Source organism: Phaenicophaeus curvirostris, chromosome 8 (genome assembly GCF_032191515.1).
Source record: "Phaenicophaeus curvirostris isolate KB17595 chromosome 8, BPBGC_Pcur_1.0, whole genome shotgun sequence".
NCBI lineage: Eukaryota > Metazoa > Chordata > Aves > Cuculiformes > Cuculidae > Phaenicophaeus > Phaenicophaeus curvirostris.
The window spans coordinates 17,425,572-17,444,038 of record NC_091399.1 but is presented as its reverse complement, the minus strand read 5'-3'; the positions used below and the strand labels follow the sequence as shown (position 1 = coordinate 17,444,038).

Sequence of the window (18,467 nt, the reverse complement as noted above, 5' to 3'; positions counted from 1 at the left end):
ATTACCTAAGATCTCTCTACATGAGTGACTCCCCACTCACTTCATCAGAGATTGCGTGGAACATCCAACACCACTCAGAGCACTCTTGACTTGGCATCTTATGAGATTTCTCTGCTGAAGGTCACGGTTTGGAATCATTCTAGGTTTGGAGAACTAATCCTAAATTAATCTTTCTTTTCAGAAAGATTTTTTTGAAAAACAGTAACTGATTTTTGTTGTTTTCACTTACAAAAATGTCGCAGCCCTGAACCAGGGAGCAATGGGCCGGGGCACCTCTAAAATGTCTCAAAATGTCTCTAAACTACTCTAAGATTTTACTCCTCCACCTCGAGGCAGCTCTAAACCATTGTATACCTCTTAAATTGCTCTTAAAGTCCTTTAATGTGATCTAAAGCTCTGTATTGCTGCAAGAGGCAATTGCCTCAAAACAGTTGTGATTTACAACTCGAAGTGGTCTCTAAACCACTCAAAAACTCTTCTAATCAGCTCTCAACAGCCACTAAATGGCTCTAAATATCTCTAACAATTTACCACCACCTTTAAAATGCCTTTGAATTTCCTGTAACCAGCTCTAAACATCTGAAAAATAACTCCAAATTCCTCCAAAACCACTAAAAGCACACAAAGCAGTTCTGAGAAGCTATAGTATCCCTTTGAAGTGGGCTAGGGTCCTCTAAATTGAGCTAAGCAGCCTCTAAGCAGCTTTCACATTTGTCTGATCTTACCTAGAACTCCTCTTCATTGATCTTGAGATCCCCAAATTTCCTTTGGGCCTCTTAAACTCTTTTAAGGGCACTAAAACTCCTTGAATATGCACTGAGGTGCTCTGAACTCCTCTGAAATATCACCAGACAGGTACAAAATGCCTCTGATGAGCTCTTAAAGAGCTGTAATTACACCTCCTCAATTACACCTTTTAAAATCATTTAACTGGTTCTAAAACACTCTAGGGTGCCCCTAAACCAGTATGGACTTACTTAAGAAGCTCCAGAATACCTCTAAAATGCGCTACACAGCTCTAAAATGCCTCTAGACACCTCTAAAACTCTTCTAATCAGCTATAAGTACGGTGAAAAGCTATAAATTCCTCCAAAACCTCCACTCTACAACTCTGAAGTTCCTCTGAATAACACTATCTTAAATTCCTCCACACTGATTTAAGCAGCAGTAAAAGGCTTTGGAATGTGTCTCAGACCCCTCCCAATCTCCTTGCGACCGCTCCAGAACTTCTTACTGCAATTCTGAAACTCCTGTTTAGAGAAACAACTAGAACTTCTCTGAAATCCTCTAAAAACCACACTCAAGCTAACTCTTCTAAAGCCCCTGTAAACAGTTCTAAGCGGCTCTGAAGTCCTGTAAAGTGTGCCGAAACTCCTGTATAGCACCCTAACAACTGTGAACTCCTCTACCTCTTCTAAACCTCTTCCAAAAACCTCAGAGCACCTCTGATCTGATCTAAACTCCCATCTGCGTTGCTATTAGCAGCACAAATGTGCCTCTAAATACATGTAAAATGCCTCTAAGTCTCTGTTGTACGACTCTAAACTGCTCTACAGGGCTCTAAGATTCCTCTGAAGAGCTCTAAGCAGCTCTAAGCCCCTTGGAGACCAATCTGTAACTGCAACATTCTTCTAAGCAGCTCTAAACTACTTCAAGGTACTGTAAAACTTATTTCATATGCCTTCAGCAGCACACATAACTCTAAAACTCTTAAAATATTGATAAAATCTTCTGAACTTTCTCTAAATTGCACTATCGAGCACTGAACTGTTTTGGAACCTCCCAAAATACTCTGTGCTTCTGGGGCCAGTACTGCTGAACCTCTCCATTAATGACCTGAGTGATGGAGCAGAGAGCACCCTCAGAAGAAGCAGAACAAGAGCCAGCGACGTGACCCTGCAGCATCCTTGTCAGCAGGTCATTCTTCCCCTCGTCTCAGCGCTGGCGAGATGCATCTGGAGTACTAGGTTCCTCAGTAAAGGAAAGATATGGACTTCTTAGAGCGAGTCCATCAAAGGTGATTGTGGGACTGGAGAATCTGTATTACAAGGAGAGGCTGAGGGAATTAGGATTGTTCAGCTTGGAAGAAGAGAAACTACCCACAGGAATGGAAGAGCATAGAGAAAAGGGGATTTCTGAAGAATGAGATGACCCTCAAAGAAAAGAAAAATACATGTGCTTTGCGAGAACCTGTTGATGAAGGCAAACCCCAGAGAACGGCATCTCTGCATGTGAACAGCCCACAGTGAGCATATTTTGGAGTGGAGGAGGAATACTGCAACCCCAAACTCCTCAGAATTATTATGTGACTACATGAAAAATGTGCTGCCAGCGCCCACAACAACAAGGGATTGTTCTCCTTGCTGCGGGCTCTGGATGCTCACAAAACACACTCTAATGGAATATCTGAAAGCACACAGAGAAGGCAGAATGCTTTATTGCACCTGTTCTGTGGATGGGTGTAGAAAACCCAAATGATTTCCCCCAGCAAGCAAACCAAGCCCAGAGGAGAGCTGTGGGCTGCAGGTGTTGGAGTGTGTTCAACAAAGACCAAGTGAAGCTTTTTGGTGGTCAATCCACACGCACTCTATATGGCCTTTCATAACCTTTTTTCTTCTGAGGTTGTTAAATGTCAGCCAGAAATGTGTGCAGGGCTCTACCTTGTCTGGAGGTGCTGGTGGTCAGATTTGCCTGGAGATGATTTGGTTTCCAGAGCAGGTGAGGTTCTGGTGGGACAGAGGAGGACGGTGCTGTGCACAGCTGGATCTCTGCCGCAGGTCCCGGACTCTGCGCTGCTGCATGTGGTTCACATCTGGTAAAACCACATGTCAGAGAAGGAAACAGGAGCCACATGGGCTGCACGCAAGGAGTGGTTTTAGCTCCCCACAAGCCATTGTTTTCAACTCACTTGTCGTAGCCTGACGTCCATTTCCCTTTCTCACACAGCGTGGATGCTCTCAGCTCCCCGCGCTGCGTGTCCCAGAGCCGCGGCATTGCACTGGTGTCGGGAGTGCTGCCAGCACCACACAAGAACGAAACCCAGGCTGCTGCAAGTGTGGCAAATGAGGAAATGTGGAACCAAAGCCTCTCCTGATTGAGTCCAATGGTATGACATTTAACAAGGCCAAGGGCCGGGTCCTGCACTTGGGGCACAACAACCCTGAGCAGCTCCAGACTAGGAGAAGTCTGGCTGGAAAGCTGCCCGGGGGAGAAGGACCTGGGGGTGTTGGTTGGCAGCGACTGAACAGGAGCCAGCAGGGGCCCAGGTGGCCAAGAAGGCCAATGGCATCTTGGCTTGGATCAGAAATGGCGTGGCCAGCAGGTCCAGGGAGGTTCTTCTCCCTCTGTAGTCGGCACTGGTGAGACCGCTCCTCGAATCCTGGGGTCAGTTCTGGCCCCTCACCACAAGAAGGATGTTGAGGCTCTGGAGCGAGTCCAGAGAAGAGCAATGAAGCTGTTGAAGGGGCTGGAGAACAGGCCTTATGAGGAGCGGCTGAGAGAGCTGGGGGTGTTTAGCCTGGAGAAGAGGAGGCTGAGGGGAGACCTCATTGCTCTCTCCAACTACCCGACAGGAGGTTGTAGAGAGGAGGGAGCTGGGCTCTTCTCCCAAGTGACAGGGGACAGGACGAGAGGGAATGGCCTCAAGCTCCGCCAGGGGAGGTTTAGGCTGGACATTAGGAAAAAATTTTCATGGAAAGGGTCCTTGGGCACTGGCAGAGGCTGCCCAGGGAGGTGGTTGAGTCACCTTCCATGGAGGTGTTTAAGGGATGGGTGGACGAGGCGCTGAGGGACATGGTTTAGTGTTTGATAGGAATGGTTGGACTCGATGATCCAGTGGGTCTCTTCCAACCTGGTGATTCTATGATTCTAAGTCCTTGTGCTGTCCTGCATCCTCCACAGTGTGAGTTGGGCCCAAGTCTCCCCTTCACCTCTAATTTCTGTGCATCCTGTGATTTTTGGTGCATGGTGTGGTCTTACTTTTCACACATTATACCTTTATATGTTATTGGTTGAGGTTTCTTTTATCCAAGTAGTGATAATTAGTAGAAGAGCTGCGAATTAGAGGCACTGTGTAATAGGAGGTCCCCACCACAGCAGGCATCCATCAGAAATAAGGACTATCTACAGAACTTGCAGGTAGCTAACTGTGGCAAGGAACAGAAGAGCTAAATACCACCTCTGCTTTACCGAAGTGGGACTAAAGCACAGAGATTAATGGCTGGTTCATTTCTTCGATGCCACCGCTTTTAAATGTGATGCTGAGTACAGATTAGAGACACTGAGGAGGAAAGATGCACGTTTGTCCCTTAAAAGAAAAGCAGAGTTGTAAGATGAGTTGGAACGATGATGAGTTTTTTGGGTGTACAGGATTTTATGATAATGATAATACGTTGATGTTTACCCTGGAATTACTGAGCTGTAGTTCAAGGTTTCATCTCCAGTTGCATCTCTGTTTTCTGTGAACAGAGAAAACACAAAAGTTGACAAATTTGGCTAGGGAAAACAATCTTTTAGTAAGAGAGGCTCTTTATCACCATTCTCAGGCCTTTGCTAGCTTTTGACATGCCCTCTGGTGCTCGTTTCCTTTATGACAAGGCAGTGTGGGTTTGCTGCCTCAGTTATCACCACGAGCCTTTCAAAATCAGTGGCACTGAATTGCAAATAAAACTCTCCAAGTCTCGTTTTCGAGTTTTAGAAAGCAAGCATCCTTTATCAGGCCTGGGATCTCCATCAATCACATGCAGTGAAACAAGAGCTGGGACAGAATAGATTTGCCACTTACATGCACGTGGATACATTTTCCCAGAAATCTTAGGCATATTCTATTATTTTCCAAGGTCTAATTTTAGTGTTATGAAACTTCCTAACAGGCAAAACTCTTGCTAATTTGGAGCTGGCTCCAGCTCTGTCTGACCTTGCCTTTTCAGATAAGACAAAACCTCCAAACAGAGGCGATTACAGCAGCAGACCCCTCTGTTCAGCACAGATCATACTTCACACAAGACGTTATCATTTTCAAAGAAAGAGCAGTGTCTGCAAAACATTGTTTAAAGAAAACCTGCTCTCAGAGGGACATTCTGTCAGACTTTCCATACCCACAACTGCTTAGATGAACTTTAACTGTACTTTAGCTTAAATCAAAATATTCCACTTGGGTATATTCCACATATTGTATTGCTATTACAACGTGCAGAGGATGCATCTCTTTAGCTTCAGGAGCTGTGGTGCTGTTCATCGCAGCGGAAGGATGAACTTCTGTGTCTCGTGCAGCTTTGGGGCGCATGGGTAGACAACCAGAGGGGAGCTGATCTTGTCTGAGCTTCTGCTGCAAACACCCTTTCCTCATTATTTTCAACCATCAGCAAAAAGATAATTCTCCCCTTTTTTTTCCAACAGTGACTGAAATCCACAGAGCTGAAATCCATAGAGCTGTTAATGAGACGTTCCCAAATCTCCAACGTGGATGTTCTACTGTGCTGCTCTCCGTCTTGGCTACGGCGTTCCCATCCTCCAGCAAAGCCTGGGGTAGAGTCCGGCGTCTCCCCAGCCGTCCAGCCAGCCCAGCAGGTATTGTAATCCTTCCTAAAGTCTGCAAGTGGTGATTCTCAATCCAAACAAGCCGTAGATTTTACATGTGGCTTGTAGAGTGCCAATTATGGGGAACTGTTTTGCAGGGACGTCAGAGGAAGCTGGGAGGAGAGCAGAGGGCGATGCAGCGATGCTGTCAGCAGAGAGCTGTCAGCTGATCGGCCTGGCTGCTGCCCGCCTCCTGCCTGCTCAGCGATTTTTCATATCCTAGCGTTTAGACACCGTGCGGGGAGCCTGGGGAGTGGAGCTGGGAGCAGCCACAGCCGGGGTGAGGGAAGTGGGGGCCTCAACGGGTGGGCTGGGGGCTCAGTGGGAGGCTGCCGTCCTTTGGGAAGGGGCTTTCAGCCTGGGTCTCTGCAAACCCAGTCTCCCTCCTGGGCTGCCAGTGTTACCAGGTGGGTGCTAGACCACAGCCTGCCTGGAGAAAAGGGAGGTAAAGCTTAAAGTGTCTCTAAAACCTGCAGCTGGTGCTCCCAGACCTGTCCTGCGCTAAGCCACTCTTCCAAGCAACAAAAAGGCAGTTCTCTTCAACCAAAGGTAACAGCCTTGCAAAGTCCACTTTATCCAAACCTTTCCTCTCCAGGTTTGCTTTTAACAGAGGTTGGACTACGCTGAGCTAAAGATGGTAATTATTTTTATCTCTTTCTTTTCCAAGCAGCTCAATGACACCCAGAAAGAAGCTACAGGGTCTTGTAGCCGCTACAATCACTCCAATGACTCCTGATGGGTGAGTCCTTCAAGTTGCACCGATTACTGTTACTTCACACCCCTGTTTTCCTTCTTTCTTATTTGGAACCAATTTGTTTTGTTTTTAAAATCAGATCTCTGGTGGGATGGGGAAACTCTTGGGTTGGTCCCACTAGGACTGCAGTGAGATCCTCTGCATCTTCCCGTTCCCCAGCGGGAGCTGTAGGTCTGGGTTTAGAGAGTTTGGATCGGTGTCTTGTGTCTTTCTGCTGCTTTTGTAGATACCAGTTATATCACAGTAAGGTTATATATGTAGAGTATTGTGGTATTTTCACATATGTTAAGGAAAATCACAATTCCAGCTGAAAAGAGCTCTTTAGAGCTAGAAAGCAATTGTCACAATCTGAAGGCCTTTTAGATTTTCCTTTCCTGTAGCTAACATGTGCACGCATTTGTGTGCAAGAACTGCACGGTTCTGAAAATAACATCTTATCAAAAGTTGAAATTCAGCCTTCTTCAAAACAGCGATGGTAAACAGATGTCCTCCCTGCTGCATTCTGATGTTGCAAGACAGTTCTCTGGAGTCAGCAAAGGACCCTGAGCGTCTCCTCTGGGGCTCGTGTCAAGATCTGCATGTGTTTGTGAGGAAGGTGGTGAAGATTTGCTAGCACAGCCCTCTGAATGGGAGCCTTTGCTTTTTAAAGCATAGAATCATACTCCCCAGGTTGGAAAAGACCCCTTGGATCATCTAGTCCAACCAGTAAGAGCAATGAAGCTGGTGAAGAGGCTGGAGAACACGTCGTACGAGAAGCGGCTGAGGGAACTGGGGGTGTTTAGCTTGGAGGAGGCTGAGGGGAGACCTTATTGCTCTCTCCAACTACCTGAAAGGAGGTTGTGGAGAGGAGGGAACTGGGCTCTTCTCCCAAGGGACAGGGGACAGGACGAGAGGGAATGGCCTCAAGCTCCACCAGGGGAGGGTCAGATTGGATATCAGAAGGAAATTTTTCACGGAAAGGTTCATTAGGCACTGGTAGAGGCTGCCCAGGGAGGTAGTTGAGTCACCATCCCTGGAGGGGTTTAAAGGACGGGTAGACAAGGTGCTCAGGGGCATCTTACCCTCTCAGTCAGGGAGCTCATTTGCATTGCAGGCACTGCTTCATTTCTTGCTTTAAAGGAAACATTTCTGATTTAATTGTTTATTACTACTCAAATTTATTGCAATGTGGTACTTGGAGATCAATGTGGGGCTGCTGCCTGGAGTGCCCGGCCCTTAGAAGATAAGTTCTGTGAAAGCAGCTATGAAATTTTGGGTCATGTCTGAACCCAATCAAGGTCCCAGAACCGACTTCCAGGCTATAGGGCTGGTCTGTATGTTTGACAAATGAACACAGCAGTGAAATATTATACACTGATATACAAAATAAGTTTGTCATGCAGAGAAGATAAACATAGAAAGTGGTTTCCCCTGTTTGTCAGGGAAGTCTGTTGCTTTCCTCATCCTTTCATGTGAGAGAGAGGTCAAAGTCACATCCAACAGATGCTGTTTCACGGTCTGTGTCCAGCAGTTACATGTATAGTTTAACTATTTGCCAGCACTTGCACAAATATCTTTTTGCTCTCAAGGGGACTCCTGTTCCCCTCAAGAGTCAAAAGGGTTTGAGACCCTCTTTTTCTATCATATCTCCTGCCAAAAAGCGCTTTGCTGTGACAAACCTGCAGTAATTAGAGGTTAGAACAGTGAACTACTTGTGAAGAAGAGAAACTGGAAGAAAGAATTCAGAACTGAACCGTTACCTTAAATGTTAAACACGTGCTGAGGGTATTTGGGGTAATTTGTGTGTGTGCAAATGCAAGGTTTCAAAAATATGTAGGGGTTTTTTTTGTATTTTTAGTGTCTAAGTTTAAGATATCTGTGGATAGAGACTTATGGTTGCTGGGGCTCCTAAGGTTGCTGTGGTTTCTTTCATTTCAGCCAAATTAACCTCTCGGTGATTCCTCAATATGTGGATTATCTGATAAACAAGCAGAATGTGAAGAACGTTTTTGGTAAGTGTTTTTTTTCAACAGTAAGTGTGTTACGCTCCAGATCACAGCGCTAAGATAAGATAAGATAAGAGCAGTAGTGATAAGTGATAATGCCTGATAAGAGCAGTACTAGGAGGGACTGTGAATGTGGGATCATCCTAGACATTCATATTGACCAGTGGAGAGTGTGTAAGTGATAGCGCATCTCCTTTTGCATTTTCCATATGGGATAAAAGAAGCATTTGCCTTCATACAGTGACATTTCCAGACATGGGTGGTTAATGCTGTCTTGGCAGAGAAGACTCAACTAAACGATTCTCCGCTTTGCCTGGGCAAGATACAATCTTATGACTAAAATCTCAGCTCAGCTCAGGAATCCAGGGAATTCAATGAACTTGATAAAGCCCCGTCGGCTTCTTTTGGAGACCTGTGGTGCGCTGGGGGATTCCAAGGTGGTTGCTACTCCCTTCCCTCTCTGTTCTGCCTCTATCTCAGGCTCCACTGCGGTGGCAATAGGGATGGCTAGTAGAGAAAACGGCATCTTCTAAACCACTTTGTTAGCAGCCTGGCCTAGTTAAGTACGCGGAAGTCAGTGATAAGGTTTTTGTTCGAAACTTATGTGGAAAGAGTGCCAAGACAAAAAAGGCAAGTTTGGCAGTGACTTCAGTTATCCCCATTTAAGCTGTTGTTTGTGATCAAACATACTGATATCTCCTTGTTTGCCAGGGGTGCTTTAGGCCAGGTAGGGCATATGGTTCCTCTCGCAACAGAGACACCAGTTTTCAGGCCGGGCTCTGCCCTTGGGGTGGAGGAGAGGCAATTGCTCTGCCTGGCTGGTGGTGTGTTCCTTGGTGCATTTGTCATGGCCTGACTCACTGTGCAGGCAGAAGGACGTAGCACCAGCTGAGGACAAGGTGCTTGGGGGAAGCTTCCCAGTGTCAGCAGCTGATTCTGCTTCCTCCATCCCACTACTGCTCATCCTGAAACACTCAGGTTTCTGACACAAGCATTTAGTGATACTAACACTGCGATCCCCGTGCAGATGTTGCTGTGGACAATTTCTGTCTTAAAATGAGTTGGGGTAAAAATATTTCTGTGTAATAGAATCGTAGAATCACCAGGTTGGAAGAGACCTACCAGATCATCGAGTCCAACCATTCCTATCAAACACTAAACCATGTCCCTCAGCGCCTCGTCCACCCCTCCCTTAAACACGTCCATGGAAGGTGGCTCAACCACCTCTCTGGGCAGCCTCAACATCCTTCTTGTGGTGAATAGAATGAAAAGTGTCAATTCTTCTCTTCAGTAACCCAGTGCTTGTGGGCCAGACCTTAAGCAAGTGTGTTGTGTTGTGTTGAAACAGTGAATGGCACGACAGGAGAAGGACTGTCCCTTAACATCCAGGAGAGGAAGCAGTTGGCAGAAGAATGGGTCTGCCAAGGAAAAGACAAGTGAGTAGCTGGGAGTGAACAGGGGATTCTAGATCTCACGTTACAGTATAGGCGTGCCTGATTGCAAAGCCACATCTGTTGATGGGTTTTTTTTTGGAGTATTTTGTTGTTGGCCTTTGTTCCCCAGCTCCTTTATCATAGAGGTCGGTGTTTTTGTCACTGCCAGTTATCTGGTGTCCATTCCTGGTTCTTTGAGAGCTTGTAAGACTCCTTCACTTCAGTACACTGTGGGGTAGGGAGATAAAAAAGGGCTCCAGGGACAAAAGGGCCACATCCTTTGCTTATTGAGAAGAGAGGTGAAAGTAAAGAGCAGTCTGCCTATTTATGCCCTGTGAGCATTTCTGAACCTTTTAATATATTAAAGGATTTGGCATGGGGGAGGCTGCGCTCTAACATGCTTTGGCGCATCCCTAAAGGCATAAAGTCAGTGGCAGAAGAAGGAGGAACTCAACCGGAATCTGCAGTTGGGTATCCAATTGCAGCTCCATTCTCCATCTCTTCTACCTGTCACAGTCTTGTCTCACTCACCACTGCCGCCACCTCGGTTGCTATGGCAGAGGATGCGGGAGGAGGAGGTGTTTTGGGTGAGAATAATAACATGTTAAGATTTGTCTTCATGATTCGTGTTTCCACATGCGTTTTCTTTTTTCCACCACCAGCTGCTTGCCACTGTCGGCACTTTCTCTGTGTGTCTGCTCTTCAGGTCAACACTTATTCAGCTCCCTTTTAGGTCTAATCTAGCCCAGTGAAGGCCTTGGGCAGCAGCTCCCTGATCAGAAGCGATTCACTTTGTCAGTCTGCTACATTTTACCACCACTGAAACCTCCCCAAACCTTCTGAATTTTTTCTTGTGCAGATTGGACCACGTGATCGTTCATGTGGGGGCACTGAGTCTGCCAGAGTCCCAGGAGCTGGTGTGTACTTGATACGTTTCCTTTTCTCTAGGTGTGTAATACGTAGAAAGCAGATGTGCTTGCACATGCTTTCCATTCTTTCTTTTACAGGCGAGACACGCAGCAGCTATAGGTGCTAGTGGCATTGCTGTAATAGCCCCCTTCTTGTTCAAACCCACAAATAAAGGTGAGTAGATATGACTGCCAGACCTGCTGAGGCCCTTTTATATTGCCCTCAAACCTTCATCATGGATAAAGGATTAATGGCATCTTCTTCCTTTGGAAAGCATTCTGATGACAGTATTTGCATGTTTGGCGTCATGCAAAACCAAAACCTAGAAAGAAGCATTTTTTAAAGACGGGAGATGTCAGAGTCTCCCAGTGAGGAGTGGGAAGGATGTCTTTTGGGGTTTTGTAAAAAGAAGAGCTGCTTGTGGAAAGAGTAGTTAACTAGTCTGTCTTCTGAACGGGTAGGATGGAGGACACTTGATCTGGGCCGTGCTAGGAAGCAGTTGGTTCCATGCTGGACACTGACCAAGCGGATAAACTACTGGTACCTAGGTGTGCCACTTGTTACTGAGGTGATCTGGTTTGGTTCTGAGCACCTAAGGCTACCTCAGTGCTTATAAATTGAGCATTTTGCTTTTAATACGATGAACATAATATAAAGGAACCACATGGATTGAGGTTGTCTGAATTAATTAAGAATGGAAATATTCATACGAAAGCACCAGAAGGAACCAGAATGGGTTGTCAGAATGGCTGGTATTGGCAGCCAGGGACACAACCATTGATGATCAAACTGGTAAGCACAGGGGAACAGAGGGAAGATCAGCAGAAAACCTTCACTGATTGTAGCAGGTTGGCAGCGAGGTCTCAGCACACAGCTGTTCCTGCTATGCCAATGTGAAGACTGCCTAAGATCTATGAAGGATGCAGTGAACAAGGTTCTCTGGAGGAATCTCAACCAGAATAACTCTTTCGATTCCTAAAATGGTACCAAAAAGTTATCAAAAAATCTGTTCATCACCACATTCAAGCAGGGCCCCAGGGAGGTGAATATGAACTTGATGTCCTGTGCTCTGTGTTGCACTCAAGTGATGCCGTTGGGGCCTCGTGAGCCCACAGGTCTTGTAGTTTGCATCTGTGAGAGCATGCATGAGGTGTATCTGTTAAAACAGTGAATGCAGGTTACGGAAATGGGTTTGGTTTAAAATAAATATCATCTTTGCCTTCCCCCAGGTCTTCCGCTGAGTTTTGTTACGTTTCATTTTGATGATGCCTCCAGGTTTTTATAAGCTTGGCTCTGTATGGTATGCAGGCTGTAGATGGCCTCTCCACAGACCGTGGCTGCTGGGAATCCAAACTGCCTTTCACTATAGATAGTTTCCTTCTTGATTGTTTTCTTCCAGATGAGCTGATTGCTTTCTTACAGAAGGTGGCATCTGAAGCCCCTGCGGTTCCGTTTTATTACTATCACATTCCTCCTCTGACGGGCGTGAAAAGTAAGTAGCACTGCTCAGTCAGCTCTTCCTGGGCTCACAGCAACCAAGACTGGAAAATAAGTGGATTCCTCTTCATTGGTACAAAGTCATGACTTATTAATATTGTACAATTGGGATGGAGGAGGTGACACGGACCATGGCTCTGCAATCAGTGTGGACCAGGATAGGTAATTGCCTTGGATAACCATAGCTGAATGCCGATTTTTGCAGGGTAGTTACCACCATCTCTCTTGGTAAATACTGACTGCTAGTCGTGTTGGCTAGTAAATTACGTGTGAGACCACAATGCCACTCAAGTCTTACTATTTAGCAGACGAATAGAACAGAGATCTTTGCTTATTTGCTCTAGACAGCAGGTTATGTGCTGTTTCTGGATGTCTGAAATTATATTTATTCTTAAATAGCTTGTTGCCAGTTCATTACTAAACTTTCACTTACCCAGGGGTTCTTCCCTTCTGATCTGTTGGAAGGAATGCTTCAGAGGATGTAAAGATGACTTTTGTATAACTCTGGGAAATAATCATGCTGAAGTTGTCTTACTGGTTGTTTGAGAGCTGTATAGCTTACTAGGCTTAGGCCAAAAGCGAACGATTTGTTAAAACAGCAGGTCTCCCACTTGGGGAGGAGACAGGGAAATCTCCCGGAACAGGGTGTGTTTCTTTCTATGTTCTGCACAGTTCATGTTGAAGAGTTGCTGGATGGAATAAAAAAGCGGATCCCCACCTTCCAGGGTGTGAAGTTCAGCGACAGAGACCTCTTGGACTTTGCACAGTGTATACACAAGTATGAGAGGGAACAGCTGGCATTTCTTTATGGCGTGGATGAGGTAAGAGGCTCCTCTTAAACACTTTTTTTTCTATGGCGTTCTCTTGCTTTAGCCTTGGGGAAAAAAGTAACCCTGGACATTCAGTGCCAGGTAGTTTTGCTGCTCTCTCCCACCATCCTTTTTAGCTTAATTTTTATTTTATATGAAATAAAAATGTTTTTTTTTCCTCCCCCCACCCCAAACTAGCAACTGTTGAGTGCACTGGCAGTAGGGGCAGATGGAGCAGTTGGAAGGTCAGTATGGCTCGGACTCCTTCCCGTCGACACACACACCTTGTTCTTGTGTCTTCCACTCCCTACCCAGTATTTATCTTCCACTCCCTACCCAGTATCTCTCTAAATCTCTTCTGCACAGCAGGGTAAAGCCGTACGGTACAAAGCAGACAGGCAAGCTAACTCCAGCGCTACCAATGTGACAGGCGTATAAGCTGGGATTTTGGAGTATGTTCCTTTGGGTGATTATTGCGGCAGTCTGTAAGCTGACCCAAAGGTTTAAAAACATTTCTTTATCCTCACAGCAACTTTTTAATATCAGGAATCATTTTTATCTTCATTATGTGGGTCAGGAACTAAAACCCAAAGAGGTTAAAGTCGTTTACCTTAGTTCACATGAGAAGTCTGGGAGGAATAGGGCTCTGCTGAGTTTAATTTCCAATTTGTCTTCTGCCCCTCGTACCAGGCCATTTAGCTGAATTACTGTGTAATATCTGTGTTCTTGAGAGATGGTCCATTAAATGAACAAGCAACTGGAAAATTAAGTGATTGACTTGCTGTGTTGCCTAATTGTTTCTTTCTATTTTCAAATTGGAAAAGCAGTTCCATTTGGAAAGGAAGAGAAATCTGCATTCTAAACTCTTCTGTAGGGCTTGGCAGACTTCAGCTGCTTGACAGTTATAAACCGCGCATAGGTGGCATGAATAGGTGGCTAAACAACCCTGGCTGAGAGAGCTGGGGTTGTTTAGCCTGGAGAAGAGGAGGCTGAGGGGAGACCTCATTGCTCTCTGCAACTACCTGAAAGGAGGTTGTAGAGAGGAGGGAGCTGGGCTCTTCTCCCAAGTGACAGGGGACAGGACGAGAGGGAATGGCCTCAAGCTCCGCCAGGGGAGGTTTAGGCTGGACATTAGGAAAAAATTTTTCACAGAAAGGGTCACTGGGCACTGGCAGAGGCTGCCCAGGGAGGTGGTTGAGTCACCTTCCCTGGAGGTGTTTAAGGCACGGGTGGACGAGGTGCTGCGGGACATGGTTTAGTGTTTGATAGGAATGGTTGGACTCGATGATCCAGTGGGTCTCTTCCAACCTGGTGATTCTATGATTCTATGATTCTGTGAATCTCTAACATAATAATGGTGTTCTTGTAATGTCAACAGTGAAAGCCTGTGGCTGCATCTTTTGTTTCAGTGGTTGTAAACTCCCCCTTTGCATTACTGATTCTATTTCTAGTTTGGTTTTCTTTGGCAGCACCTACAACTATTTGGGCCAAAAAACCAATCTGATGTTGGAAGCCTTTGCAAAGCCAGACCTTGCGTTAGCTCGGAAGTACCAGGTACAGTATCGTCACGATATCTTCAGTCTTCTTTCAGCCAGCTTTACTGGGGCTGTTTTCCGTGTAGTTTTGTCATCCGTACCCTGAGGTAGCTTTATTAAAGCCAACTTCCATCAGCTCCAACCCCCCCTGCTTGTTAATCATCTCTCCTCCCCTTTTTGACTAGTCTTTACTACCTTTTAACCAAGATCTGCCTTACTTATCCTTCAGCCCTCTAATCTCATCTGTGCAGAGTGAGAAATGGCCTGGCCTTTTCCCTTGAACAAGCCCACAGTGGCCAAGCCCCTTGGCTGAGAATATTCCCTGATATAGGGCAGAAAGCCATCCCAAAATGAGCTCAGCCTTGAGCCCTGTTGTTGCTGTGCTGCGTGAAGATTTGTGAGCAGCTCTGAGCAAGCGGTATACAAACTATACTCAGTGGTTTGATGTCCCACTGGGAGATCTGAGGCATCCTTCTTTTGCCTTAAAATAGAAGGGGCTTTTGGGTGAATGTCTAAAAAGATGCCTGAAGGGTGATAAGCTCTGGGAAATCTCTTCACTAGGCAGTGGATATTCAGATTTGTAAACCTTTAGAGCCTGATTGGGAGACTTACCAGTGTTCTCAGACTGTTTGCAGTGAGGGTCAGCGTGAACAAGAGTGACTGACCGAGGGAGTGATGGTTTTCTTATCTCCTCTATTCCAATGGAATTCAATTAGTATTTCCCGTAGACCAGTTCTGTAAGACGTAAATATCTTAATAGCTCTAGATGATTTTGCATCTTAAAATCGGAAAGAATGAACAAACTACTATCTGTCTCTATTCTAGTTTCTGACTGGGGAGTTTCTCGACTTTGTCATCAAACTAGGTGAGTCCTACACCACACGTGGCCCTTGTTATGTTTAAAAGTGCAAACTTGGTGCTCCAAGCTCTCATGTTGCTGTACCCTCAGAACTTCCTTCCTGAAAGATTGTGCAGTGAGAAAATGTTGCGTGTGCCATTTCCCAAGTTAGTAGCAGCTGGGAGCTCAACAAAGAGAGCTGACCAAGCATCCCTGACAGATTCCGCTCTCACGCTCTTCCCTCTTCTGTGAAATCTCACAGCCTTAAAGCTGTGACTCTCTGTGGTTTAACCTTTTTCTTATCCTCACTCTTTCCATGGGTTGCTTTGTTCTGTCTCCAAAGCTCATTTCTAGCTCGTTTCTACAGAATCATTTTTCAGGAACAGTGGTGCTCCAGTAGGAAAACAGCTCTGATCCTTGTCTCTCCTGCCTTGCTATAATTTAACAGTAGCTCTGTTAAAGACTGCAGAGGACCAAAGCATCCATAAGTAGACTGACTTTTATAAATAAAACCAAGTTTTGATAGAAAAAGCAATTAAAACCACCCAATTCAGAGTAGCGGAAGGAAACTGAATCAGACATTTCATGGTTTTCACTTAAAGAAGAGAACTGTTCATTGTGTTTTTGTTGTACACATGCAAGCCCAAATGAATCTAGCTGAGCTTTAGTGCGTGCTTGTCTTACTTGGGTTAGAAGTAAGAGGAAATGCATCATGATTTTGTCTTGAGGGTAAAGAGGCAAAGACTCAGTTCCCAGAGATGCCTAAAGAGGCTTGAGCTCTGGTGAAGGTCAATTTGAAGCGGCCCTATTTGTGCTTGTTTTGCCTATGGAGGACTCTTACTCCTCCGTTCTGGAAAGGGGAAGAGAGCACACACAGGCCCAGCTGTCTGTCAAACTGACTCAGCAGTTTGGGAAGTGCACATCTAAGAAAATACTCTGTTTAAGGTCTGTAATAGGGAAATAATAATGGTATAATTTATCATTTTTTTTCTGTGGTGTCTTTCTTGTCTGCATGCATGATCATCTCTTAGTTACACTGTTCTTGCTTTTGAGCAGGGCTTTAAGCCTGGTTTATGCCGGATTACGCAGGAACTCTATGCTGTTTTGGACACTTCTACAGAGACTGTTCTAAGCAAAATAACCTGTTGGTGACTTTTGTCCACCCAGGTTTTGGTGTTGCACAGACTAAAGCTGTGATGACTTTTGTTTCTGGCATTCCCATGGGACCTCCACGGCTTCCGCTTGTTGACGCCTCCGAGGAGTTCGTTGTTAAGGCCAAAGCCAAGCTGGACAGCATTGTGTGGCCCGATGGTGACTGATGTTCGCTTCCATGTCGACCTGGAATTGGCAGCTCCTTTTCTTGGATTCGCTGTCACTTGGCACATGTGATGGGCTGAGATTTCTTTCAGGGAACTGGCTGTGTGCCTGAGCCCCTTCCAGCTAGGGCTGGCCTTGCTTGCACGCGTGTAGCCACCTTCTTGTGCAGCTTCACTCTGCTGTCCAGGAGATCTGCACATCCCAGGACCAGCTGGTATCTTTTAATAAGAAAGTAAAATAGCGAATTTTCCCCAGTTGAAGGGTCCTGACTTCTTTTGTCTAGGAAAGGGGAAGATCGGTCTCCACCCTCCCTCCAGCTAGATCATACTTTGTTCTCTCCCTTCATGAGCATTTCCAGCAGGACACTGTGATTTTAAGCACTGGTATCGCACCATCTGATTGCTCAGACTGGTATCTTACTGTTTGTCATGAATTCATTAGGACACTGACTGTGTGTACATAACATCCTCGTTTTGTCTGATCTCCTTGTACACCTTCACTTCATAAAAAATTAAAAAAGCAAACAACCTTTTGCAACAGAAAGCTTCTGGCTGTCTCATAAGCAGGTATTTCTCCCTCTTTTTCCTTATGACCAAAATCATAGAACCGTAGAATGTCCTGAGTTGCAAGGGACCCACAAGGATCATCGAGTCCAACTTCTCTCCTGTCACAGGCCACCCCAACATTCATACCGTGTGTCAAAGGGTGTTGGCCAAAAGCTTCTGGAATATTGTCAGGCTTGGTGCCATGACTGCTTCCTGGGGAGCTGTTCCAGTGCTCCACCACGCTCTAGGGGAAGAGCCTTTTTCTGATGTCCAGTCTAACCCCCCTCCCTTGGCACATCGCACCACTTCCATCCACCCCAGCACTTCTGCCTCCTCCCACAATTTCCAGGTCTTCCCATCTCCACCTCTCCCTATCCTCCCCACCCTCCCCAGACATTTAGAATCATGGAATGGTTTGAGTTGGAAGGGACCTTAGAGTCCATCCAGTTCCACCCCTGCCATGGGCAGGGACACCTCCCACTGGCTCAGGCTGCCCAAGGCCCATCCAACCTGGCCTTGAACACCTCCAGGGATGGGGCAGCCACAGCTTCCCTGGGCAACCTGGGCCAGGGCCTCACCACCCTCATCGTGAAGAAATTCCTCCTTCTGTCTAGTCTAAATCTGCCCCTCTCCAGTTTACACCCATTGCCCTTTGTCCTATCACCACAAGACTCTGTTAACAGCCCCTCCCCAGCTTTCTTGGAGCCCCTTCAGGTACTGGAAGGTCTCTCCAAGTTCTCCTTGGAGCCTTCTCTTCTCCAAGCTGAACAACCCCAACTCTGTCAGCCTGTCTTTGTACAGGAGGTGCTCCAGCCCTCTGATCACCCTTTAGTCTCCTCTGGATCTGTTCCAACAGCTCCATCTCCTTCTTATGTTGAGGATTCCAGAACTGGACACAATCCTCCAGAAGAGATCTCACAAGAGAGGAAGAGAGGGGCAGAATCCCCTCCCTCGCCCTGCTGGCCAAGCTGCCTTGCATGCAGCCCAGCGCATGGCCTGTTTCTAGGCTGCAAGCGCACACTGCTGGCTCACACTGAGCTTCTCATCCCCCAGCACCCAAACTCCTTCCTCCCTCCCTGACCTCTTCCCTCCATCTCCGCATTTCCTCTCCACTTCCAAACCCCTCCCACCATTTCCACCTCCTCCCGCTGCCCTCCACACCTTTCTCCTGCCGCTTCTGCCCTTCTCAGCACTACTTCTCGGCGCTGGGGAAGCCCAGCAGTCCTGGAAGACTGGGGAAGTCCCACTGGACTGGAGGCTGATGTTGT

The 18,467-nt window shown here is 46.3% G+C and overlaps 1 protein-coding gene across 1 annotated transcript; it reads left to right on the top strand.

Annotated features, from left to right (window-relative positions):
• Positions 1-6,251: 6,251 nt before the first annotated feature.
• NPL (N-acetylneuraminate pyruvate lyase) lies at positions 6,252-17,117 on the top strand. Its single transcript, XM_069862603.1, has 11 exons — positions 6,252-6,316; positions 8,249-8,322; positions 9,665-9,752; positions 10,609-10,666; positions 10,757-10,832; positions 12,058-12,150; positions 12,828-12,976; positions 13,163-13,209; positions 14,434-14,518; positions 15,325-15,364; positions 16,505-17,117. The coding sequence occupies exons 1-11, from the start codon at positions 6,252-6,254 to the stop codon at positions 16,654-16,656; spliced, it is 927 nt and encodes a 308-aa protein (XP_069718704.1). The 3' UTR covers positions 16,657-17,117.
• Positions 17,118-18,467: the final 1,350 nt, after the last annotated feature.

Bases quoted from the DNA above. Each gene is read 5' to 3' on its own strand.
- NPL (XM_069862603.1), top strand. From the start codon at position 6,252: ATGACACCCAGAAAGAAGCTACAGGGTCTTGTAGCCGCTACAATCACT. The intron at 9,753-10,608 runs GTGAGTAGCTGG...TTTCTTGTGCAG, and splicing joins GTCTGCCAAGGAAAAGACAA to ATTGGACCACGTGATCGTTC. The intron at 12,151-12,827 runs GTAAGTAGCACT...TGTTCTGCACAG, and splicing joins TCCTCTGACGGGCGTGAAAA to TTCATGTTGAAGAGTTGCTG.